Source organism: Parambassis ranga, chromosome 13 (assembly GCF_900634625.1).
Source record: "Parambassis ranga chromosome 13, fParRan2.1, whole genome shotgun sequence".
In the NCBI taxonomy this organism is placed as follows: Eukaryota; Metazoa; Chordata; class Actinopteri; family Ambassidae; genus Parambassis; species Parambassis ranga.
In genome coordinates, this window is record NC_041033.1 from 19128420 (window position 1) to 19156052 (window position 27633).

The window sequence follows — 27633 nt, forward strand, 5'->3', positions numbered from 1 at the left end:
CATTCATTGTTTTGATGCCCCATTTCCTCTTTGGAACAAGGTGGAATTATTTAAGGGTTTTAGCCTGGACTATGTTAAATTTTGAATCTAATCTAAAATATCCCTTAAACTGACTCCCTGAACTCAAACCGTTTCCATAAAGAACATTTCACAATGATGTAAAGCTGAGAGGGAAATCTTCTACAGTACTGAGCTGAGGATGTCAACTATAATTAACCACAGCACGTACAGTATTAGTCATCAGGATGTGTGTTTCTGGTGTAATCATTTTTCTTTCACCTTATTTGACAATCTTGTTTCTGTGAAAGAAGTCCTGACTTCCCCATCGCTGCGGCCCTGCAGAACCCCGGCCTCTTCACCCTCTTTCTTTTACGTCGTCCTCTGAGACCCTTCTGCTTGATTTAAACCATTTGGCCCGTTGTATTGTGAGGTCAGGTGTTAACAATTCACTTCTTCTGAAGGGGCTGACTAGTCTGAAATCCATAAACGAGTTTTGCCAAAAAAAAAATACCCTGTGTGCGCCGCAGGTTCAGCTTATAGCTCCGAGCGTCCTCGACCTACATCAGCACCCGTGACGTAAATGGAAACCACTTTGCATCATGCATTTTAAACTTTCTTGCATCCATCATGCTGTTTTGAATAATTCATCACATACAGTCTCTTGACGGTCACGAGAGAGCTGATACAACAGATCATCTGGGAAGTCCCCCCCCCGCAGAGCGATCCATGTACTTCACAGGCTCAGGAAGTACCGTCAGCACATGCTTTTGTGTTCAGCCTCACATACACCAATATCCCCGCTCCTGCCCGCCTCGTCTAATGTCTCTCATTAAAGATCTCTTTCCTTATGTCTGTATCTGGTCCTGTCTGAGATCCCAGCTCCTCCATCCTTGAAATTGAAGACTGGAGTGAATCTTATCGCCGCTCATTAGCTTCATTCCCGTTCTCTCTGGTTCCCTTTATTGCTCTGTGTTAACCTTCTCACTTGGTGGCATTCATGAAGAGGTGCCATCCTTCTTTCAAATGGATCACCATGCTTTGCAGTATTTCAGCACTCTGACATGTAATTTGATTCCCAACAGAAGGAGGTTGTCTGTGTCATGTCTACATCATATCAGTACACCTAATTCTCTCTCTCTCTCCCTCTCTCTCTTATTGTGTTTTTGTTAAAACCTGTTACACTCTAAGTATATGCACAGCCTCATTTAAACAGACCCATTTTTAGGAGGATTGCTGCCAAAGAAAATGCATAGTGAAGTTCATATTTTTAAGTGTTCATGGACTATAAACCACAAAACAGGCTGAACATAATTGTCTGATGAGGAGTTAGGTAATATTCAGTTCTGTGGAATCTCAAGTCAGCAGCAATTTGAGACAGAGAAAGTGTATACTAATTAGGATGTTGGATGGATGTAGCTCCGCATCCACTGCCGTATGCTTTTGTTTAGGTTGATTGATGTATTTTGCATTGATGCAAATAAAGTAGCCCTTCCCCTCCGCACACACACACACACACTGATGCTGCTGCTGTCTGACAGCTGGAGTTCGGAGATGTCTGTTGTTTTTTTAAAAACCTGCTCCCTGACAGTATCTTCCCTCCGTACGCTGCTGTGGTGAACTGTCCACACTCCCATTAAAAAACATCATCATCCTAATCTCAATCAAATAATGCATGTTTCAGACCTTGGAGAATGTGGATGAATGTCAGGAAATCAAATTGGAAGGAAATATGGATTTAAATGAATGAGTGGAGCATCCGTATTTATTTGGTATATTGACATTGAAGTGATCAATCCTCTTCACCTCACCATTCGGCCATGACATCTGCAAAAATATCATGTTTTTTCTTTTTGTTCTGTCTGTGTATCAATGAATGGCCGTTCTCAAAGCAAATAAAGCATTTCTGTTTGGAAAAACAACATATTTTTAAGAGGGAAAATATGTAATTTAAGCAACTGGTGTTTCTCTCTGGCATTGAACAATCGACCTTTATCATGATCTGCTGGATCAGGATACGTGATCTCAGCTTCCTGCAGGGACCAGGCATCTGATTCTTGGGAGAGCCAGGCGCCGGGCTGGGAGAATGAAAGCAGAATAGGAAAAGGTTTGTGCTAGCCTTCCAAACCCCAGCTAGGCAGTCTTCCTGTCAAAACTTCTCTCCAATGTCTGCTTCCTATAGACAATAAATTGGGGTACATCCAACAACTTTAAGGATTTATTCACTTAAACTCTGAACACCACAATTCAGCAGGACGGCTTACCTCATTTTGTGCTGACAAATCTACAAGTCTGCATTTAGAATTTCATTTAGCATTCATTGACATCATCATCTCTTTGAACAGCTCCAGTTTTTGCCTTGGAGGTGTTTTATAATGGTTGAACAAGAACCAAGAAATTATCTCAGCTTGAAGGAAACTATCATGCTTTGATTAATAATGACGGGTATTGAAACACTAATTATTGCCAATAATATCAGTTTACTACATGCGAGTGTCCTAAAAGGTCAGTTGAATGAAAACTTTGTGTGTGTCGGGTTCTGTTGAGTCACACTGAAACTGAACCTGGCCTTTCAGCTGTGTTTTGCATCTGTGATATGATTCTTTCTGCAATGGGACATACAGCCCAGTACCATGGGGAGGAAATGCAGACAAACCCACCGATATGAAAGGATGGCTGAATACAGTGAAATCACTCATGGTTGTATAACCAGTGTCTGGGGAAAATATTTTGCTGGGGTGAAATTTGGGTGAATAGAATGGGAGGAGAGGAACGCAGGCAGAGATTGCAGAGCTATCACAGGGTCTAATTTATAAATGTCTGTATACATTTATGATGAAAGAACTTAAATGGTGTTGTCAGACTGAGTTTGACTGATCAAAGGTAGAAGAGTCATAATATTACAAGCCTACAAGCTTTATAGCACAGACGCACAAAAAACAGCAGATTTTAACAAGGGTGAGTTTCACTTACAGCAACAAGCAGTATTTCTATGGGTCTTATATTATAGCCTAATCACACTAGGTGACCAACTATTACACCACAGCATCCACTGTATATCTAGGACCTAGATATACAGGTCAGACCTAGATTCTAGGTCAATGGAACATCATTTTTTTTAAACTTAATTTTCACTACTGGTGGAAGAAGACTGAGATTTTTTAACCCCCTAAGTTCAAAAAAAGTCTTACTAAGATAAGAGTTATCAGCAACATATACTTAAAATGTAAATAAAAGCTTATTTTGTGTCTTTGAGTGTTGATTGACCCCACCTCTGACATGTTGCTTACACAATTACTATTAATAATAATCTAAATATCACCAAACACCTTTGCTGAAATAGTATTTTTCATGCGGGGGGTTTGCCTGTACTTAACTTGTTCCTACAAATGGGTAAAGGGTCTGAAAACTTAAATGTTTTTGCCTGTTTCTGTCGTGGACTTCTGTGACTTTCAACATATACCTGTAAACATTTATTATTTTGCAGTGCATCAAAGAGACAGCATTTATTGGCATAACCTTCTGGGGTGGACAGCACCACGCTTGTTTCATCTATTACCAACAGATGGCTCTTCAGAGTGACGCTCACTTTGTGACCTTTAGCTGGGACAGTTTTATTTTGTGACAAGGACAAACACATTTTGAGAGCTGCACTATTTCTTCAGTCATAGTGCATATTTATCAGCTTTTTTTCCAAGAAGGATTTAATCTAAATTATGGCAAGGTTATCCTTTCTGCAAGTCCAATGTGTTAGTTCTGCCACTTGTGTGAAGTATTTTGTGGTAAAACTCACTGAGGCCTCACACAATACAATCAGAGCAGTGTGAGCTTTGAAACTTGGATGAAGTGACAACATCCAGACAGTGACTTCACCCAAATGATAACATATTAAAGCAATATTAAAATAAAACACGTTGAAATATCTTCTAAAATCTGTGTTTTTGTGAGCACATATCATGACCCTGCACTTTTATAAACCCTCTAAGCCTTCAGGTGACATTTAATTTTTTAAAGAGTACTGAAAAAAATGCCTGTAATAAACGACTTCTAATAAAAAAAGAGAAAGAAAAAGAAGAGCGCCTCATTATGTTAAGCTGTGGCAACCAGCTCTATGGGTCTAAAGCCCCAGTAGTGGCCCCGAGAGGCTGAACTGTTCATTACACCTCATACTGTGAGAGATTTGGTCCAGACAAACAGCACACTAAGTGAGGTTTTTATTTTTTAGACTTTAATGCAGATGGACTCAAAATGTCCAGAGGGAAGAACAAGATAAATAGTCAGGAGAGTGTTTGAATCAAAAAGGTTTGCAGTCAATTTGGGGTATTTAATTGTAGTCTGGTCAGAAGATTATTAAAAAAAAAAGTCTTGAGTGAAGCTGACATTTTGGCTAGAAGGTGAAAAACTCACCGAGTGTCCAAATTGAGGGGGGAGTGCACTCTGTGGAGAATAAATTTGGTCAAAAATAAATCGCTTTAATGTATTATTAATGATTAATGTAGCCCCATGGCTGCTCTACGTGAAAGGTCAGGAATTCATCCAAACTTTTACATATTTGACTGTGAATATTTGTAGCAAATTTAAAAAGGGATTTCAGCAAATGATTCGCAAGAGAGTGTTATCACAGACCAAGATGTGGGTCAAGAAGCTTTTTGACCTGACATTGAATTGCAAAATTGTACCAAAGTAACAACAAGAAGCGGCGAGGGAAGAATTTAACACGTTTTACTCTAAAAAGCAACATCGTCAATAAAAAGAAATATTGCAGCATGTGTATTCTACCAGGAGACAATTATTGATTCAATAAATTGTGGTGTATGATGCAAGAGACACTAAAGCAGGTGCACACGTCTTTTACACAGGCAGCATAAAACATCAGTAAAGAGTCTCAGGGAGGAAGGGCACGGTACAGCATCATTAGGGTTAAGGTCTTGATTTTAATAGCACACTGTAGAAGTGGGCAGCTGGATTCATACGTCCAACAACATCAATGCACATTTTTTTGACTAACAATTTAGAACTGAAACAGAAATACCACAAGACAAAGATCTCACAGTTTCTGCACACAGAGTTTAAATGTGTGTGCATGTGACACAAGCTGTATATTGTAGACTTTTCAATTACTCCTCATAAAATAGGTGGACAGTAGCATTATATTCAAATTCTAAAGTAGGGAAGAATATGAATTGAGTACTTTATGTTATTTTACTATGCCAAAGTGGCCAATAGTGTGTTTTTAGTGAGTCCAGGCTGATATGAAGGGATACCAAAAATCTTTGAAATCCTCCTTTATTCACAATAAAAGCATATATAGTAGAGGTAATATACTGAGTTCTACAGAGGTGCCTTTCCACGTGTGATCACATGTGTACTTTTGTTTTGTTTTTTTCTGCAGCCTACAAAGACGCACATCGAGTCATCTCCCTCTGCCTGTGCCTGTCATCTTAAAGCTGTACTGTTATCACGGCTCGGCACGGCTCCTCTCTGACCTCCTACAAACACAAGCATGCCGTGATGGGTCGGGCTTGGCAGAGAGCACCCTGATTCGCTGTTGTCTCCGGATACTAAAAACCCCGATGACAGAGCATGCCTGTCCCCTCATGCCACTGTCAGTCCGTCCGCCCTGCAGCAGTCGGTGCTCGATTGGTTTGGTCTGGAGAAAAGATGGCAGACAGCGAGGATAATATTACCAGTCCTGAGTTCAGCTGCCTTCTCCAAATGGATCCTCTTCTCAAAGCGTACGAGAAGGACTTCAAGAGGAGGTAATTCACCACTCAACCGGCGGCTTAGCGCGCTGCTTCTCCACGTATGAAGTGGCTAAAAGCCAGGCTTACACTGCCGTTCGTGTGTTGAAGTAAAAAATGCACAACTAACAGTTAAAAAGTGATGTTTGCAACACATCAGTGACTCACCCTGTGCTTACGTTTGACATGTTAAAGGACAGGTCGCAGACTTCCCCTCAGTAGAACTGTTAGCTTCTTATTCTCCCTCTTTTTCCATCCAGCTGTTAAATAACACGTTTAAAGGATACGAGATGCTCAGTTTATGAACCATGAATGAACTGTCACCAGGATCGCGTTTAATTTTCTTTTTGTGACAAGTTGCTGAAAGGTCACATCGTCTCTTTACTTCCTCGGTGTGTGACATGTGTTTCTGCGTCAGGTGACGTCCACGCTGCGTCGTGGTGTCCTGCGCGGACAGCTGTGCGTGGATGGTTGGTTTCTTTGTAATCTGGCTTTATAAATAGGTGTGACTCCTGCAGTATTTTCCTGACATTTGTTTAGGATTAACTATAAGGACTGCTGCATGTGTTCCTGCCCTGTAGTAGCCTACACTTTGCAGCATGTTGCACAATGTTTCTCCTTTAGCCTACATTTGAGCTCCAAACAGATGTGTTATTTTTATTATAGTGTATCTGTCTGACAATCTGTGTGTGGCTTTGCACTGTGTGCACATTATTGATCTGGCAGGCTATATTATAAATTACAAATTCCAACCCACAGAAACAACACTACACTACATAGGGTTTAATTATTCTCACTACACATTTGTACAGCACTACAAAGTGGCTAACCCACTCTATAGTGGACTATATACTGAGGAGGGGATGATTTCAGACACAATCCAGGCTTTAAGGTTTGATTCCAGCACTCTGTTAAGGTTACTACACGCCTTGCTGAAAAGGTGATTCTGATTGGTCAATCTCTGCATTATTCATGTCTGAATAATGATTGGTTATTTCTGACTGACAGACCAACTGGGGTTACATTTGCTTTAATGACTGGCTGTACAGTGGTGAATTGAAATGAAATAAATTTTCTCCTGTTTGTAGACCTTAAGCACACTTTCTGGGAGTATTAAAAACAAAAAGTGAAAAACATGTTGACACTTCTAGCAGTGTTGGTCTCTAAATGCATGTCATATTTCTGATTCTAACCTTTGTGATCAAAAGACTGCTGAAGTCTATGATTTTAAATATAGATTTATTTATGGGCTTCATACTAACTTGCCCCTGATATGTCTGGGTAGTGTCCCACCTCTCTCTGCAACAGGATACATCACGGACAGAGACGTCAGCTCACTAAATATATTCACAAGCACTCAGTGGAGACAAAACCTTTTAATATAATCAAGTTTAATTAGCGTCAGTTAAAGTTCATAGACATCAGTTTTTCTAATTAGCCAGTTCAGAGACCCATGGTCTTGTTTGTTCTGTGTCACTTGGATCACCCAGGGGAAGCCATAAAAAACAGTGAATATATTTACAGGAAACCATGGTGGATGTATTCTGTTGTGACCACAGAAACGAACCCAAAGGATTAAATTAGTGCTGAGACATTAAAAAAAAAACAAACACGTGTCCTTCAGTGGTGAATGCACTGACCTCGTTTACTGATCTCAAAATGTAGACACTATGTCAATAGATTGTGTGTCAATAGTGTGCAGCCTCACATGTTTTTATGTCACATTCTGCTGCTTTTGTGTCTTTGTAACCTGAAAAGATTAGACTTAAATGAAGGGATAGTTGATAGTCAATGATTTCCTGTCTCTTTTCCAGATGGAAAGGCATTTGGCTCACAGACTGACTTGTAATTCTTCAGCTCAATTCCCCACCTCATGTCAAATTAGCCTCACCTGCTGGAAAACTCAGTCAGGTTTTTTTTTTTGACAGTGATAATCATCTACAGCTCACATTGCCACGGTATCTGCTCTCTGTTGGGTCATCCTTGAATCTCAGCTTTTAAACCTCTGCTTAAGGGGCCATATAGTTTTATCCATTTTCATTACTGTGTCTGATCTTGTTTCTAATGTGGCAGGTAAGGGACCACCTGCTTTGTATTTGAAGCATGTGAGCTTTGCGCAGAGATGAGCGTGTCAGTTCCATCTCAGACACAGCTTGGGATCTCTATGCTTCACCGAGCCCTAGACATGTTTCAAACACCTGTCCCGCTGATGAGAGTTGCATATGATTTATTTTACATATAGGGTCACTGCTGTGTGAAGGTTAATTCTTGATAAACCCCATGGTGTTCCAAGGCCCAGGGTCCAAACAGCGTATCATGCACAGGCACAAGAATCAAGAGCGGTTTCGGGTTACAGTGTCATGCTGAGTCCCAGTGGCTTATCAGAAAGAGACCTATGACCATACAGGCTGACCATGTCGTGGCTCAAGACTGCCCACATCTCAGGTTTGTTGAACTTTCATGCAGATACAGCCACTGTTCACACACACATACACACACAGCTCAGATGATTTCAGTAGATTTCTCTCATTCTAATTAGTTATTCCGTGGCTGCAGGCAACTCTTTATTTTTATTTTTTTCAGGATGCTAGTTACAGAATGATTGTAAAAACAACCGTTGATGCTGCACACAGGTTACAGCCCCAATGAGCAGTGCTCTGTTGACACTCTTCATTATTTATCTTTCCTGTTGCGCAAGTCTGCAGGAAGTGCTGCTAGGATTTTGCAGCTCGGGGCACCATGTATCTCTTAAATTGGACCAAATGAAAGCAGGGAGCATTGGGATTGCTGCTTATTATTGCAAAGAGTTTTCGCACAGATTTGAGTATGTCATCACAACTCATTTCAAAGTAAAAAATACAGCAATAAGTCTCAGTCTTCTGCTTGTGGTGATGATGAAATCTATTTAAAGTTTATGGACTTTGAAGTGATAACTAATGCCTGTGCTCTGACTGAAAAGTAATGAGCTAAAAACACTGAACGATATGAAAGGAGAAAGGATTCGTCATTAAATATAATTATTGAAACAGTTGGATCACATTTCTTACTCTACCTGTTGTATTATAAGGGATGAATTTGTTCTGTTTCCTACTTTAAAAGTAGCTTGCGGCAGCATTAATTGAGGGTCAACACAGCAGGCAAATTTCGCTTTCATCAATCAGCTTCTGTGCGAATGTTCGGGTCCCTCTTTAGCATCATTAATGCACTTAGTCAAGGAGGACATTAATGACGTTATTTGAAAGTCACCTTGCTGCTGGCCTGGTTGCTGGAAGCATTTTTTTAAACGGCTGAAATCCAGAGCATGAAAAAAGCTTTTTTTTCTTCTCTTTTGTTGTTGACACGTCTGTGCTTCAGCTGTCACCATCAGTCATACACAATAACCAGACCTGAACACACTCTCTAAATTTAGATGCCCAATTGTCTAACAGTGAGGTTACAGAGTTCAGAAGCTGTGTGGAGGGAATTTTAAAAAGTGAGAATGATTTAAGATTACAGAACAACTGTCAGATTTCAAATTGAGTTTGATTTTGATTATTCAAACACTTGTTGTGGAACTGCAATATTTAGACTTTCAGATTTCATTTCCTGGCTCTTCATCTGTCTGTTCAAAACCACTCTGAGAGATAGTTAAACATAATGGCTGTAGAATTCTGCACATTTCCAAAAATTCTTGAATTCACCAGAGAGTCAAAGAGAAATCCTCCAGTCGCATGATGTCAGAGGAGAAATGGCAGTTGTCCTCCGCCGCTGGTGCCAGCATGAGAACAGCTTGGCTGTCCAACATTTCTTCTTGGACTTTTTGTCTTCAGATCAGGACTTCATGCTGCTCCTCTTTTTTTTTTCTCTCACTCAACTCGTCTCCTGCTGGGCTTGTTTTTTGTGGAGATCTTCTTCCACTGGAGCTGATTGATCCTCCACTGTTTCTCACTGGGCTTCCGAGCTAAAGTCAAGTTCCTCCAGCTGTTTCTGAGCCTCATCCGTCTTATTCAGGAGAGTGTCCCCCAGCTGCTCTGCTGTCTTGAACATCCTTTGCACCACAGTTTTCCCAGTGATGAGTTCTTTACTGACCCACCTTCTCTGGCACCTCCAAACACCGACTTGGATTTTCAACAGAGCTGTTGCCAACTGATTAGCTTTTTTTGTGTGCCTCTGGCCCTCTGTCTTCTCGTCCAGGAGCACTTTCTGTAAATATTCCCTATTTACTTTTCGGTTTGTGACTTTGGGGTAATACACATTTCCCCTTTTGAGTACTTATAGTAAGGTTTCAGTTAGTGTACAAGTCATGAGACAGATGATGATTCTGTACACAGTGATGTAGGTTAATATCTCAGTGGTGCCAGTGGTGATTTTTTTTTTTTATTTAGAGAAAAGTGGTCATGGATTGTAATCTGTTCCTCACATCTATAATCTCTTGCTGCTCTATTACAACTGAATGGGAAGCAGGACAGAAATCTGTTGAAGCTGCAGGGATTAGTAGGGTCTGTGTGTTACCTGCAGCGTTTCTTAGTAAAACTGAAATATTGCCTTGTTCTTTTGGGATGAGGTTTTGGTGGTATGTCTTTTCTATAATTCAGGATAAGCTGTAAAAAAAAAATGAAGTGAGGACAGGGAAGTTGTCCTTCACTATATTCTTGAGGAGAGCATTTGTTGGCGTAGTCCGTGAGAGCGACACAAGTCTGACCTCTGCAGCGAGGGGATCTGGTGGCTCTGTCATCCCATGGAGGGCATTTTGCTGGCACGGCTTGGGTCCACTTGGGTCACTGCAAATCAATGCCAAGTTGCTCTGAGTAATCACCATTATCCTACAATGAAACAGAGTGGTCTCTTCCAGGAGGACAATGACCTTCACTGTAGAGCATGAGGGGTCACTGAATGGTTTGATTGGCATGAAAAAAATCATGCGAAGCAAATGTCATGGCCTTGACGATTTCCAGTTCTCAACACGTGTCAGGCAGTGCTCTGTCTGTATATATGAAGGAATTTGTTGTGGAAGAATAGTGTTCTTCATAGGTGTCCTGGCAGTCAGTGGTCACCCAGACTTTTTGTTGGTTTGGGGATCTGTTTGTGAGTGACTAGCTTGTGAATACTGCACTTATGACAGGATTTGTCATACAAATGCATCCACTTTGTGTTTGAGCTGGTGCCAAATGCACTCTGCTTGTGTCACATTTGGGGAAAATGGCGGCATATTGGCTGCTGCTCATTTGAATAATGTTAAGGTCTATAGACTTGCAGGTTCTGGAAACTCAGGCGGCTTAAACAGCTTATGAACGCAAATTTTTTCCAAATGAGCAGCCATGTTGGTCAGGTTCGATGCAAACAACTCACAAAGTCACTTGTCCATTCAAATATTAAAACATTGGAATTATAAGATGCATATCATGTTCATGATGGCATGATTTGGAAACATGCAGCAGTAACATGAGCTATGAACAGAAGTCCAGCTCTGCAGTTGTATCTTTCCCTTGCCAGCATTAGGTATTCAGGACCAGCAGTGGGGGAAAAAGTTGCCATATGTGCTGAGATGGTCTCAGACTGCTCTTTGCTGCTTGATGGGAGTATTTTACAGCTAAATGTGGCTTATACCGTGTGCAGTAGATAGTGACAGGTTTTGTAGATGAAGACACATTATACATTCACATACGTTCAGGTTTTGAGTTGTTAATGATTCTATGAAGTGTGTTATTGTGTGAAGCTCACAGCATTGGTAAGGTGAGAGCTGACTCTCTTCTTCTCAGGTAGAAATAGATGTTAGAGGTGTGTACAGATTACTACAGTTCCCCTGCTTTAAGCCCCTGGAAATCATTTTTTATAGACATGACTTTCATTGCTGTTATTACTGTGGCAGTGCAGCTCTGGCCTTATGCGAAGCCTCCCTTTGTCCTTCCTTTCAGCATATTGTTGAAATGGTGACAAAGTGGCAAAGGAGGCATGTGGCAGCGTTGGTTGGACTACAAAGGCTTACATTTGGCAACCACTGTCTGTATCCTCTATACTCAACACAAGGAGCAGCTGCTGAGAAATTGCGCCTTTACTTCAGCCCATCATCACTAGCCCCAGGGCATTCATAGGCCAGTCTGAGCTTGGCTTCAGGGCTATAGGGGAGGGAGTGCACTTAACTCTGCTGGCTGAAAGAGACTTTCTGTACCAGGGGAATCTGATATGGACACCAGCCTGGCTTCAGGAACTTAAGTGAGATAAATTGCAAAGTAGTTAGTCTGTCCTTCGCTGCTGAAGGTAACAGACAGGTTTATCTCGTAGGGTATGCCTCTAGTTACACAGTCAGGAGGCAATGAGGTGAGTTTGCAAAGAGATTGGACCTTAAAAAGATAACGTTGGCATGGAAAAGTGCACATTTGCCAGTGTGCCATTTTCATGTTTACTATGCTCATGATTACACCTATGTGACCACAGTTACTTTACTCAAAGAGCCGTCCTTTCAACGACCTTTGAACTGGCCCTGTAGTAAGTTTTTTTTACTTATAAGGACATTCTGCTATTTTAGGTCATCACCCTGGTAACGACAAAAATGGAGGACAAGCATGCTCCTACCCTGTCTGCCTATCTAGAATGTGAGCTGTGATATGTCAGGCAGAAATAATTGCAAAATAACACAGAAAGTCTTTTTTTGGAAGGTTGACTCACACCCAAATGAATTATTATAGATAATGGTAGCCATCGTCACTGGTAATTAGTCATTCACATCTTTAGCTGCTGAGATTTTACTTTGAGGAGCTGAGGAAGGTTGATGGCAACATAGAGGCCCGGGTGTCTCTGCTCTTCTATGGCCTTGATGGACTAAATCGTTAAAAGGATGTATGTATGGACTGGGTGTTTAATAATATATTTTGGTTACATGTCCTGACCTAAGAGACTAAAGAAATAAGCAGTACAATCCTTGTTATTCCCACAGCTTCCATTTGTTAACTATTACACACATAGTATGTTGTAACTTGCTGCATAATCAAGATTACACAACGGTGCATTTTTAAGAAGCATACTTGGAAAATGGGGGGAAAATGCCACCTGAAGCAGAGGGAGGGAAAATAACTTCCAATCACTTGGGTGAAAAAATAACTGTCTATCTGGGCAATATCAGTGAAGGACGATATACAGTTTGGATGTAACCATTAATGTGCTTTTTTCTTGTGTTCCCTCTGGTTTGAAGGTATGAGCTGCTGCAGAAGCAGCTCTTCCAGCTGCAGGAGGCAGAAGGAGGCTTTGACCAGTTCACACGCAGCTACAATGACTTCGGTGTGCACCGACAGCCAGACAACAGCCTCTTCTTTAAAGAGTGGGCTCCGGCTGCTGAGGCCCTCTTTCTTACCGGCGATTTCAGTAAGTAGCCTGCAGAGAACTGCCTGCTCCTGAGCACCATGACACCAGTGAGGTGTGTGTGTGTGTGTGATATCCAGGTCCTCCTTTAGTTTTATTACTGCCCACTGATGTTGCAAGTCCTGTAAAACTGACCCAGTTTGGATGTGAACAACCTGAAATTAAAGCAGTAGCTTCAAAATTGTTGTTTCTTTGTCAACCGTCGATATGTACAAGGTAATGTTTTGCAAAATGTTCTTTTGTGTATCAGCAGCTGCATAAAATGAATATTGAAGCAATCAATAGGTCACAATGCTAAAAAGGAGAATACAGTTAAAACATACACTGCTGGGACTAAAAGAGATTTCAATGCAGAAAGTAAGCTTGCATATTTTCACAGTGTATTCAATAAGAAATTTGACTTTTCAACACTAAAGGGCCAGAAATTTAAAAACAGCGCAGCATACTGTGCTGCAAGGATATCATCCCTTTTGATCAACCAACCTGGGAGCAATAAATGTGGAAGATATTGATTACACAGGGTAAACTTGCATACTGAAGGGGGATCTTTTGAACGTGGGAGTGTTTGTTAATATTTTAGTAGGTGGTTATTTCATCATCACTTTGCAAAGTTGTTGAGAGAGTGCAACCCCTGTGTTTGCACTGAAATATCTATTCCCCCCTGGTCCCAGCTTTGAAAGTAATTTCAGGTTGGTAGACTTTCTGGATGTTATTTTTGGTTAGAACTGTGAAATACAGCAAAATAATTTATTTTTATGGTCATTAACACGATTGGTTGAGACATCACTCATCATCAAATATGAGCTAATACAACCTTGTTTCCAGTCTTTTAAATGGTCTAAATGTGAAAGTTGCTCAAACCCTTTTTGGGATTTTCTGTATTATTTTGTAATATTGTAATTTTAAATCTGTTTTTGGTATCATTTCTTTGTTCAAGAGGTGGTAGCAAGGCTGCAAAAGTCCCTTAGATAATGGATTCATTCACAACTTTACAATGTACAGATCACTAACATAAACATTTCGGTTACTGAATTATTAAAAAAAAAAAATAAAAAATAATGGCTGCTGTCCATTGCTATTGGAAAAATCTGCTTTCTTTTTCATCTTCTTCTTCTGTATCATCATCTTTGTCTTTATCATCTCCTTCTTCATCAACATCATTCTCATCCTTATCTTCATCTTCTCCTTTTTTTATCATCATCACTCTTTGTTTTTCCCATCTTCATCTTCATTATCTTCCTCTCTATCATCATCTTCTTCTCATTCATCCTCCAGCTTCTTCCTCTCCTCTACTCCTCCCCTTCGTCGCTTCTCCTCCTTCACCTTTGCCCTTCTCCTTCTTGTTATTTTGTATATGTATATTATATTTTTATATTACTCTGCTTCTTCGTCTTCTTCGTCTCCTGCTACTCTGTTTTTTTTTTTTACGCCACATGTCAGGATGAATATCTTACTCTCATTTGGAAAACAAAAATGACAGCAAATGTAAAAAAAAAATTGTGTAATACTGAAATGTAATGAATTCAGGTTGGTGCACAAAACTTGCATGGGGTCCCATTTGCCACACTGCAATATTCATACTTAGTTCATGGCTGTAGCGCAGAGATAACACCCTGCAGGTAATTCCACTGATAGTGACACAATATTAGTGTTACTAAAAATACTAATAGTAATAGGCTGTTATTGGTGCTGTGTGCAAAACAGAAATATGTCAATTTGTTTATTGTCACTACAGATTTTTTTGTGCCAGTTAGTTCTGTTTCTGCCATTTCCTTTTCCATCTGTTTCCTCTTCTCTTTCCCTTTTTAATTATCTTCCCAGGACCTTGGGCAGCAGCTCAATTCCAACATTCAATTCTGTGAGAGATTACATTTTGACACGGCTCAGTCATATTATTTGATTTCAATTTCATAGTAAATGTGGAAACAGCCAGCAGCCCCAGTCATGAATATGGTGCAGGTTGGATGCATAATTCACTGTTTTTTCAGAGGAGTTTAAGCAAAGGGAGATAAATAAATTGTGGAAAAAATGTTTGTGGCCTGCTGGTAGAAAGTGCTGGTGTGTTGCCCAGTCACTTCTGGAGAATCTCTGTGATTCATTTTCTGTTGTGCTGTTGTGTTTTGCTCATGAATAGTAAGCAGAAACAGGTTACAGAATAAAAACAACATCCTAAATTGACACGCTAAGGTGGTCAGTATATATAATAAATGTTTTGTGTCCAAATATATCCCTGGCTTTCAGTGGCAATTGACAGTGTGGTATCAGCAGATTATGTGTGTAAGGCCTCTCTGTTGTTCACTCAGATAAAATTCAATGAGCAGTTAAGTGGATTTTATCAGTTTTTCTTTATTTTTGCTTTACTCTGTATGGCATAGTGAAGAAGAGTGCCGATAACAAACTAGAAAGAATTATGTAAGAGGTTTTACAGGAGCGTGAGAGCAACAATTGTGCGAAAACGGATGTAGAAGTCTGAAAAATAAAGAGGTGCTGTGACCACAGGGGGATATTGAAATAGAACAAAAGTCACAACGGCGACAAGCTGTTGTTAGCACAAAGCAAAGCGGCAACACACTGCTGTGATAAGGACGAATGAAACTGTTAATTAATAAATATCTAAACATTCTACGATGACTTCTAGTGGTATGTTCAGCTAAGTGCAGCATTACATTTTAGTGTTTTTTTTCTATAATGAACACATCTGCTGATTAAAATATTGTTCATTAATTCTGCTCTCCACACTGATTAGTTTCAGGGAGTGATCTATGTCACATATTTAGTCAATGTGAGCTTGTTGTTCACTGCACTATTAAGTCCTGCACCTCCATGGAAACGGCACAATCGTGGCCACAAGTGAAGTGAACTCAAGCACATTTTGTGCAGTACAACAATGCAGTATAAAGTTATAAATATCTCATTTGTACGTTAAACTGAAATATGGTATGTGCGTGGTGAGTGTCGGCTTTACCTGATATAGAAAGTTAAGTGTGAAGTTTTTAACCCTCTACTCTGTGCATCAATAGAATGCCTGCGGAGCAGCCAAATATGCACTGAATGTTTCGGATGTGACTGTTGGTTGCGAGTGAGTCAGTTACTGCTTCATAGTAGTGGAGAGTGGTGCAGAATTTTTTTACAAATGGTTCATTTTTAGAGATTTTATTTAATGAACAATGTGGTCTTGATGTCAAATAGTGGTTTCGATTAAATATTATGCTTTTAAGCTTAGATTTGGATATTTTCTGAGTTCATTCACAGATGATGCCTTTAAAGACCATCTGGAAATTTAAAGTCTAGTGTTTCTTTCTGGTTATGATGAGCAGTAAAATCTCATACAAACCTGTATGAGAACTCCCAATAACATTCATTATCCTGATGTGTGTTTTTTTCCCTCTGCAGCTTTGATCAGACTTTATGTTTGCCTTACGTTGTAAAGCATTTAATTCGATGCATTTGTTTATACCTAGATGACTGGAACAAATTCTCCCATCCTTACACCAAGAAAGAATTTGGCAAGTGGGAACTGATTCTTCCACCCAAGCATGACAAGTCTCCAGCTGTGGATCATCACACCAAGCTCAAGGTAGAGAACAGAACATCTTCATGCTTATTTTCACACCCTCAGTAGGTGTCAGCTTTCTGTGGCGGCACGGGGACTTGTCACTATAATGTTCGTGGGAGATTCCCTGTCGACTGTGGTGTCTTATGAACCAAGTGAAAACCTGGCACGCCGCCATCAACAACATGTCATACTCACAGTGCAGAAGGGAGATTACTGTATGTACACAGTCTGCACAGTGGAGGGTAGACACACCTGAGGAGCCCAGCTGATGGCTTTTATTTCAGCTCCCATCTGTGGCAGGTATCCCTCAGGACATTGTGTTGTATTTGTTTCACCGCAAAAAACACAGCCCACAGTGGGCGTACATGATTGGTTTTAAGCTCTAGTAAATAATTCATCAGGGTTACATGCAAATGCAGATGCACCTCCCATTATGCATTGTCTCCCAAGCAAACAGCGTGGATGAGAAATAACCCAGAAATGAGATGCCAGACGTGGAGTGGATGGCATCGCTGCGCCGCTCTCCTTGGGACTGGGTCATCGTTGGCACACTCCCGCGCCCTGGACAGGCTGCCCAGCTCCCATTGTCAGCGGAGGTCAGTCTAAGGACGATAAGAAGCAGATGGAAACGCTGGCACCTGGCCTTTCCTTGTGCACCCCTGCTGCCTATGAATGGCTGCCTTGCTGTGAGCTCCACTTTAGAATTAGTTCCACAGCACTCCCTCGTGGAAGCACAAGCCTAGCTCCAATCACTCTCATGTAGAGCAGCTTGCCCTTCCATCCCCTTTGTTCAGGACCCAATTTGTCTCCATAAACAAGCTGTGTCTTTTGTAGGTACAGTTGTTACAATGAGCTCTTTATGATGCAAGTAGGCTCGACTGTGGGGAAGTGAGCAGAAATGTTATTTATGTGATCAAACACTTCTTTTATCCACACCTACTTCTCACATATTGCACTTTTTCCCTGTTCATACACCCCCTCAGAAAGCTCAGCAGTTGGACTTCCTTTAATGTTCCTAATGCTGATCAATTTGTCTGAAGGACCACCACTCTGTCAGCCTTTATGCCAGTCCATTTATCCAACTATCTTTTCGTAATCCCATAAACTGTGAAGCATGTCATAAGGGTAGCCAGGCAGCTAACCCCCAGGTGGCCAGGCCATAATGAAAAAACCCCAGAGGGGAGCCTGGCCAACGGCTCACAGGCAGGTGGCATTGAAACAGTCATTACTTCACAACACTCGCCAGAATTAGTTGGGTTCTAATGCCTGCTTCTGCAGGGGGGGCAAAACAGGGTGAACACATACTGTGGGTAACACTGCAGGATCGATTTCTTGGAGGGTTTTTTTGAACTCTCACGCTGGTTTTCTCCTTTCTTATTTGACTGATGGAGGCAAAGAAACTTGTCAGTTTTCCAAACTATATTTATTTTACCCCCTTTCAATCCTGAATTGCAAACATAATAGATGAAAGGCAAAGGATAATGATTTAGATTTCCTATTTTTCTGAAATTGCTCCCTGGGCCAAATCCCCTCTGAAGATGGGCCAGTGTGTGGCTGTGTTAAAACCAATAAAAGAGAGCAGCGTTTACAAAATTTAACACAGCATAATCGCCACCAAATCCACATTCACAACAAGTATTCTGGTCAATACTGTAGCTTTTTGTCCAAATTGTCTTCTAAGGAGCCTTGTGTAAGACTTTTTTTTGTTTTTTTAAGTTGTGAGTCCTGCAGTGGAGAGCACTTGCTGTCAGGAAGGGGGGGGCGGTTTATATGTTGACACGTTTTGAAAAATGTTTTCTTTATTGGTTGAACAATCTGCACCATCTTTCTGTATAATGGATGGGGAGATACAGCAGCCCAGTTTTATGATGTAAGCATTTCACGGCTGAAAGATGTAAATAAATGCTGACTGTAAAATCGCATGCATTCAGACAGAACCGCTCAGGAGTCGCAGAGGGGCCTTTTGAAGCCTCTGATGATTTGTTGTCGGGGCCTCTAAAAGTAGACTGTGCTGTTATCGCTCCTCCTTTTTCTTTTTCTTTTTTTTTTGTCAATTTCAGAGCATTTTTTCTTTTTTAACTGTAGTTTGCATATGTTTGTCCTTCATCCCTCTTTTCTGTATGTTTTTTTTAATTCATTATCCTTTATCTTCTCATCAGAGCTCACTTTTACTATGCTGTGTGTAAAATAAGTAAGCGTTTTACATAATAAAGATTTATGGCAATTGTACTCAGATCTCATATATGATCTGATGAGAAGTGTGTAAGTGTATAAGAACCCTGCAGCGTGTGTGTCACTTTCCTTTCTCCTTATGTAAGTGCCTTTTAAAACATCCATTCTCTGTCATTGTTTAAGTGCCCTTGCTATAATGTAGCACTCATTTGTCTTATTTTCCCAGGTGGTAGTTCACACCAAGGATGGTGAGCGCCTGTACCGGATCTCGCCCTGGGCCAAATATTTGATCAGAGAGGAGAAATCTGTCATCTACGACTGGGTTCACTGGGACCCCCCGCAGCCCTACAGTGTATGTTATTATTATTTTAATGTTGTTCTTTTTTTTTTTAAAAGAGCATGATATTTTTTTATTCTTTTTTTTTGTTTTGGTTTAAAAACTAGTAAAGGTATGAGTAAACACTATTCAAAAAACACCTATGCAGCACAAACACTCACACTGAGATTGATTTCTTTTTTTAAATTTTTATTACTAGAAGCATTTTCTGAGCTGTCAATATTTCAGAAGGATCTTGTATTGTGTGAAAAGTGATGATCAGTGACTTCATGCAGTATGCTGTGGGAAAATTGTAGAAGAATCAGATAGAGCTAATTATCTAAAACTAGTTTGAACAAATGGTTTAATCACAAACAAATGGGCAGCAGTGGCTCAGCAGTGGCTCAGTGGTAGAGAGCCAATAATCGGAAGTTTGGCGGTTCGATCCCAGCGCTGCCTTAGTCATTGTTGTGTGTCCTTGGGCAAGGCACTTTACCCACATTGCCTCCAGCACACTCGCTGGTGTATGAATGTGGTCGGAGAGGCCGTAGGCGCACCTTGGCAGCCACGTCTCAGTCAGTCTCCCCTATATCTGTAGTTTACCACTGCCACTGTGTGAATGTGTGGTGTGAATGAATAATACATCTGTAAAGTGTTGTCCTAGAAAAGAGCTATATAAGTTCGATGTATTATTATTATTATCCTGACTAGCCTTGTCACAACTGTCTGTGATGTTCTAAATCAGCCTCGGCTTCTGTCCATCCTGCAGTCATTCATTCTAAATGAGCCTTGTGTCTCAGAAGTAAAGCTGTTGTGGCTAATCTAAATGCGGGTGTTGATTTGAGAGGGTCTGAATGTGTCTCAATGCTACTTGATGTCCTAGAGTGAACAAGCAAAACGACAAGAGGCTATTAAAGGCCACCTTGCTTTCTTTATCGCTTGTTATTTGGCGTCATATTAAGTAGAGGGGCCCTCTCACCGGTGGTATTTTTATTTTTTTTTATTATTTACAAGTGGCAATCATGCACTTCAAATAGAGGGTTCACAAGCCCTGGTGGGCAGCCATCCGGAAATATGTTCCATGTATAAAAAGGATCCCTCTCTTCATTGCATAACGCATTAGAGTGAATCATGGATATTTAACTGTTTAACACATGTAGAGCTATTATCAGACTCTGTGGTAAAAACACTGGTGCAGAGACCCAGAAAACCCACACTTTGTCTTTTCACTTCATGGCTCATAATTACTCGGCAAATGTATTTTTAGCTATGCCAGACTTATTAGTCTTTGCACTGTTTTCGTTTCCTCCCCAGCATGTCCACCCGCGACCAAAGAAGCCCACAAGCCTGAGAATATATGAAGCTCACGTGGGCATCGCTTCACCAGAGGCGAAGATCGCCTCATACACCAACTTCACACACAACGTGCTGCCTCGCATCAAAGATCTAGGTAAGATTTGAGAAAACATCCTCTCCATGTATGATTATTCTCTTCATTTTTGGCCCACCGTCTTATTTTGTTTGTTAAAAGTGCACAACAATCACCTTGCTGTGATCCTGCTTTTTGTGTCCGCTTTAGCCAAATATGGAAAGAAAATGAAGCATTAAATAGGAGGCTATAGGATATCTTGGTACACACCAGTGTGGCTGAAAAACATATATATGTATATATATATATGTGCACACAAGTTCCACTGTCTGTGTCAACACTGGAGTGCATAACATAGTAGACACACTGTTGCTGCTGCTGTGACTGCCACCGCAGCAGTGCTGCTGTCACACTCCCTCTGCTTTAAACCACATCAGCAAGTCAACATTCTGTTTGCTGCCATGACCTAAAGGGATCATCGACCACTGGGCAGCGTTTAAAAAAAAACAAAAGCAAAAAACGACAAGCATGTTCAGCACACAGCAGTTATGGATCCCAAACTGACAGCTTGTTTTTTATTCTCCTGTTCACGGCTCAGACATGGAGAAAAGCCACCTTCAGCACCCTTGTTTCAGTAAACACACACATGTGGAGACATAAAGTTTCAATGTTTATTAATCTGACAATAATGAATCTAAAGTTAAGTGTTGTTTTATAACATTCCTTTCCTCATGCTGACTCACGTCTGCTTTGTTTTGCTCTGATTAATTCGAGCTTTACAGATCTTGTCGGTGGGCTGGCTGATTGGTTGAACTTCTGGCAATGTGTCACAGACTAAAGCAGCTATTCTGAGTTTGATTATACAGGACTCAGACAGTTGATTAAATAAGTATTATAACATGACTCAACTTGGATTGGTATAAGATTTATAGTATGATAATAATAATGCATTTACACATTACAGTTTTGCTTGAATATGTGCATGCATAAGGAGAAACATGTTTTTTGATGATACATATAAAAACTGTTGTTTTTCAGGCAGGATGTTTTTGACCGAATGCAAAATATAATCCACCTCACCAGTTCACCTCTAAATAAAATATTCATATTCTTTTCCAGTGGTCTGCAGTGATATTTATCTATCCAGATGGTTTTGATGGAGATGTCAGTTGTAGAGAGTTCTGCCTTCTCTCCAGTATAATGGAAATAAATTGAACTTGGCATGTGAGAAATTTCAGTTGCTGGGTGTTGTTTGGTAGAATAAAGTTGCCCACTAAATTGTGATTTTTTTTTTGCAACCTGGTAAGGCTTTTAGAGAAAAGGACATTGCTGTTGAGATCTTTTCTTTTTCTTTTCTTTTGGTTGGCCATGAAATTGCAGGTGTGCTTTAGAACCTCAGTGTTGCATGTGTGATATTTGTCATTGGTGCAAATTGCAAATGTGTGATGTCTTTAGTCATTGTGCAGGTGCTTATGCCTCCAGTAACAGTAAAGCAAACCTCAACTGGCCTTTTCTTCTACAGTAACTTGTATTTGCTTCTCAGAGCAGAGGAAAAAACAGCATGATGCTTCACACGTTGGGGAGCCGAAGCGCAAATCTGCTGCATTAGCTCCGCTTATGATCTCTATCAAAGCATCGCTGGCTTTGCATGGTCTACAAGTTTTGCACAAAATGTTGCCACACTCGGTTTACAGCAGTGTAAATGCGAGAGCTTTTATGTAATTTCATCAGTGGTTATTTGGCACACTCACACTCGTTACCTCGATTCACACTAGAGGGATGACATTAAAGGTATTAAAATTCACAATAAGTCAACATAATAGTAATATAGAACCAAATTCAAACATGTCTTTAACCGTATGGATCACATCCCTCTCTCTTGTGACTACTCATACAAGGCATTATTCAAAAACAGCCTGCTGCACCGACTGTATTAAAAGGCACAGCTGTAACTGGCACAGCAAACCAGGAGGAATATGATAAATGCTGTGTTTTTTCCTCCTCCTTTTTTTTTCGTCATGTCATCCCGTTTGGTGGGTAGGGAAACAGCCAGAGTAAATGCTGTCAAAGAATCTACCTGCAGCAGCTGAGGGATTCTGCACAATAGGATTCTCCAGGAGGCTAAACTCCACAGTCTCCAGTGACGGCTGACTCTGCCTGCACATTTCATTCTCCTGACTGAAAGAGAGTATATATAAATATAAAAAAAGAGAAACTTCCTCTCACCCCAGTGCTTTGTCACACTCCTTCAGAAGGCAAAGTTTTTTTTCTCTCTCTCTCTCTCGCTTGCCTGAAAAATATATATATATTTATATATAAATATATAAATCTGCTCCACACAACAGTGAAAAACCGCAGGGCCTCCCTCTGGAGTGCTCAGTGGCAGTTTAAAAGGCTGTTGTTCTCTCATTCATAGAGGCAGTTTTCGTAGGTCTTTTTGAAATGTTGTACATGACCTCCTGACTCTGATAGCTGGCGTTTCCCAGTTGCCACAGCTTGTCTGTAGGATAGTAGAGCTTGTGTCAAAAGAGAGAAATGCCTGGAGCTCATACAGTCTGACTGACACAGGTCAACTAGTATCAACTCTTTGACATCATATTTATATAAATAACTTGTGTACTCCTTGTGGTTTTTTTCCTTGTCTGGCCATCCAGCTGCCACACGGTCCAAGAATTATTTGCATTTTTTTAATATTGTTGAGGATAAGATCTAAACAGTGGGAGCTTATAAGGAACAAGAAGATGGGAAGTATACCCCCCCCCCTCCAGTTACTGCAGGAAATGAAGCCATGTAAAAAACAGGATGTAATGTAATGTAGGGGTGTCTGATACCTATTGCACTGTGCTCTAACATGGTAGAAAACATGAAACAGACATAAATGTTCTAACGTAATGATGTATATTTTACTTTTTTAGGTTACAACTGTATTCAGCTGATGGCTGTCATGGAACATGCCTACTATGCAAGCTTTGGATATCAGATTACAAGTTTCTTTGCTGCTTCCAGGTAAATATTTCATGTTTGTATCATTAATATTTAAGTTTATTGTAATTACCTTGTTATAATAACAGCATATAGGAAGCACTTAAAAAGTGTTCACCTAATATAGAAGATTTCATTTAGTTTAGAAGTACAGAGCTGATGTTGAAAGAAAATAGCATCTTGATTCTGCCGTTAATCCTGATTAATGGGAATAATCTTGTAATGACTGTACCAAAAGATACACTCATTGTTAGAATGATACTATTTTTATGTAAAAGAACTCAAACTGCCTGAACCGTTTCATCTGGGGTGTTCTTAAAATCGTCTAAAATTGTAGTAGTAAAACAAAAAACATGCACTACACACCAGTTTGTTTTCATATATCTGCTTTATGTGAGTAGCTGCAGCCTAATTGTGATACATTGAAATCCTTGACGTCATCCTTATTTCCTCAGCTCCTTAACATTATTATTCACATTATTTTTGCCTCTTTAATAAGCTGCATGTTGTCTTTATATTGTTTGGTGACATGTGTAACTTCTTACTGTTGTGGAAACAAACTAAGTGAGCAAATTTCTGCTCAACTCAGTCACCTTAAACCAAGGTTAGGAAGTGTGACACACCAGCAATAATCTCTCTGTAAATACATTTTCTGTTAATCCAGGGAGTGGAGAAGGAGTCATAGATAAAGGTGGACTAGTCCGAGACTTTATCGTCTTTCAGAGATCCTGCTTCCTTGCTAGTATTATAGTAGAGCATAAACCACAAAGTATATATTGTAATTTCACCCTTGATTGATCTCTCAGTGTCATTTAAAACCTTTGTGCTTGAATACCGGGAAGAGGGGTAATCCTGCCGCTATGCATCCTGTTTAGTAAGGAAGCTGATATTATGATAGCTGAAAGGACAGAGAATATGTCATTGGACAAAGTGAGGAGTGTGTGCAAACAAGTTGATGTGTTTGGTTTGTATGGAAGTGTGTATGCATACATACAAAATGGAATGAAATCTATCAAATATCATAAAACCCCTTTGACAGTGGGGTTGTTTTGCTTTAGACAAATGACTCACTGTGCTGATGGTGAAACAAAGCACTGGTAGATGAGGTTGTGGGTATTTAAATTGCAAATGTTTAAATGTAATTATGCTGTAAATTCACCTGCTCATTGTCAGTCATAGCCCTGCATACGAGATAGAGGAGAGGGTCTGGCATTAGAATGTGACCTTGGAGAAAGAATATACATAAGCTGCTGTCAAACACTCGACTTAAGAGTTATGATTAAGTGGAGTTAAAGGGTATCAGGTAAACTAATGTATATGTGTAAATGTGTTTATTTACAGTCGCTATGGTACCCCAGATGAGCTGAAGCAGCTGATTGATGTGGCTCACTCCATGGGCATCATGGTGCTTCTGGATGTTGTGCACAGCCATGCCTCCAAGAACACGGAGGACGGCCTGAACCGGTTTGATGGCAGTGACTCTTGTTTCTTCCACTCCCCACCCAGGGGCGAGCACAGCTTGTGGGACAGCCGTCTCTTCAACTACTCCAGGTATTTTGTGTTTTACTTATTTCACTGTTAAACTGTTGACCTTTCAGATCTGGTGTTCAACACAACATTTTTTAAGTATTTCCCTTGAAAAAGCCTAAATTACCCAACAGTAACAGATGTTTTTCACAAAAAACTAAAAATTCAACAGATAATATTATAAACTGTCCTCTTTGTTCAGCCATAACTTATTTAATGCTAGTATGTACTCCATGCGTTAACGGAGTGGTTCGTATCATTTGATTGGCACTTAAAAGTGAGGAATGCAGTACACATATAGTATAACAAGTTTTGCCCAAACACTTGTGAAAGCATCATGGCAAAAAGTGAAATAAATAAGTTTAGACTTTAGAGAAAAAGGATTGTTAATGTCTTAACTTTATCAAAGCACTTCCAAGTTTCAAGAACTAGTGTGAGAAATATTACCAAGAAGTTCAAAGAGAGTCAGACTCGGCAGAAAAAGTCTGGCAGAGGGAGGAAGTAAAATATTTGGAAGGCTCTGGAACAACTGCCAATATGACACTAGTAAATGATTAAGGCTGGTTTGGAATGGAGGTGTCAGAGGAGAGAGTCAGGAGTCCTGCACAGGAATGGACTGTGAGGCTGCAGAAAAACTTCACTTCTGCAGGAAAGACACCTCCCAGCCTGAATGAAGTATGCTGAGGACCTGGGGAGGATTACACATACAGAAAGTGTGTCATTGGTCAGATAATATGACACTAGAGGTCTTTGTGCACAGAGAAGTTGATTTTGTTTGGAGGAAGAAATGGATTGTATATGTATGGAGTGTATAACCCAAATAACACAGTCAAGCACAGTAGTGGCAGTATAATACTGCAGGGATGCTTCACTGCATCTGGAACTGTGAATCTGAGTATCTTGAAAGTAAACTTAAAGCAGTCTGCTGTTAACTCTATTTCTAACTAAAGTCAGCCATAGTTTCAGGAGTACTGAGGAATCATTTATTTAATTTGTCCGGCATGTTTATACCTAAAGAGCTTTAAGGGAATTGTTTCATTGTTTCACTTACCGAACAGCTGCTGAGCTTTTGTGCATTGATTCCCATGTTATCATATTGTTTCATATTGTTTCATATTTTGATTTTTTTTTTCAACTAAAGTTTTGAAAGCCTTTCAGAAAATGTAATTAACTGAGTACAGTCGATGTGCATTTACCCTTCACTGTAGGAGTCCTTTATTTCTAACTGGCTTTATGTTGCTGTAATGTCAGTGTATTTCATTTTAACACTTTCCGTTTCTCTCTATGCATTTTAGCACGATAATAAAGGGAAAAGAGCTGCCCGGTGATTACTGCAATCTCAGCTGCTCAGTTAAGCTCTCGCTGTGGAGATTAGGAGCTGCATTTGAATGTAACATATGACGGTTATCTGACAAAAGATATGTGAAGCCCAGCCCTGGCTGCATCAGAGATATAAATATTTACATGTGAGAGCAAGCTTGATAAATGAGCACTGTGGCTTTAAAACATATAGGCAACATTCAAACACACTGATAAATGGGAACTGACATAACACTCTTTAAATTTTCTCAGACTATCTGATACAGAATGATGTGCTGAAGGTCAAAAGCAAGACGTGAACGCAAAAGTGACAGATTACATCCATAAAACAGCCCCGAGGTTCACTGTTAATCAGATATATCAGAGGTGCAGAACGGCACATTTACGTTTTTCTGAAATGATTTTTTACCTTTTATACATTTGGCCAGGCTGTTGAATTTTAATGCACTATGAATAATGAATCGATGTCACAGTGATGGCAGGATTTTGGCTATTTTCTGCTAATTGCAAATGTGTTAAGAAAAACATGAAAGACCATAAACGGGCCGGCTGCTTTCTGTCTCGGCTGGTGCTCTGTGTACACTAAAACTATTGATTGGTGTTGTTGTAGGCCTTGTTAATTTGGTGTGTCTCCTGCCTCTGTACCCAGAAAATGATCCCAGCACACATTAAAGAGGAAGCAGGCACTGTTGAGTCTATCAAATGCCTGTTTGAACTCGCTTTTAATAAGTGTGTGTGTGAGCGTGCTGCAGTTTCCAATACATTATACAATGCTTAGTGTCAGGCATGGGGGCTATAATAAGAGAACAAGGTTCTTCTTTCATTAGTTATTGAACCCTCCTTATATCAGAAGCAGTCATTAGACATGGTGCAGACATATGCCACGGCTGGGAGGCATATGAGGAGTCATTTGTAAAAGCCCAAAGGAGCTCTGCAATGTCATAGCCAGTTCATTTGTCTTCTCTGCCCCTCACAGGATGTTTGGACATGTCGTTTGTGTCAAGCCTTCTGTTACCCTCTCTCTGGAAGGAAATTAAGCTCGGAGGCTAGCCGTGAACCTAGTGTGAAACACAGACTGTTTTTAATCAAGCAGCTTTGCTATCAGCCATCACAGTCTGACCATGATGTTCCTATTAGGTTGACAGAAGCTGACTGATGCAACCGCTCAGAGCAAACATGTATTCTCCATGTCTGTGTTTTTCTTCTTATTATTATTATTATTATAAACACCTTTTTTCTTCATAAAACATTCTGTTCAGATAAATCCAGTTTTTTTAACTTGAGTTCAAACTGTAGTCAATCGGTACTAAGAAATGTC

The 27633-nt window shown here is 40.2% G+C and overlaps 1 protein-coding gene across 1 annotated transcript in view; it reads left to right on the forward strand.

Annotated features, from left to right (window-relative positions):
- Positions 1-5548: 5548 nt before the first annotated feature.
- gbe1b (glucan (1,4-alpha-), branching enzyme 1b) overlaps positions 5549-27633 on the forward strand; it is a 72725-nt gene continuing 50640 nt past the window's right edge. Inside the window, exons 1-7 of the mRNA XM_028419244.1 lie at positions 5549-5756; positions 12907-13076; positions 16535-16650; positions 19028-19153; positions 20432-20567; positions 23402-23492; positions 24810-25019. Of these exons, the coding sequence (XP_028275045.1) occupies positions 5581-5756; positions 12907-13076; positions 16535-16650; positions 19028-19153; positions 20432-20567; positions 23402-23492; positions 24810-25019 (1025 nt within the window). The 5' untranslated portion in view covers positions 5549-5580. The remainder of the gene's footprint in view (positions 5757-12906; positions 13077-16534; positions 16651-19027; positions 19154-20431; positions 20568-23401; positions 23493-24809; positions 25020-27633) is intronic.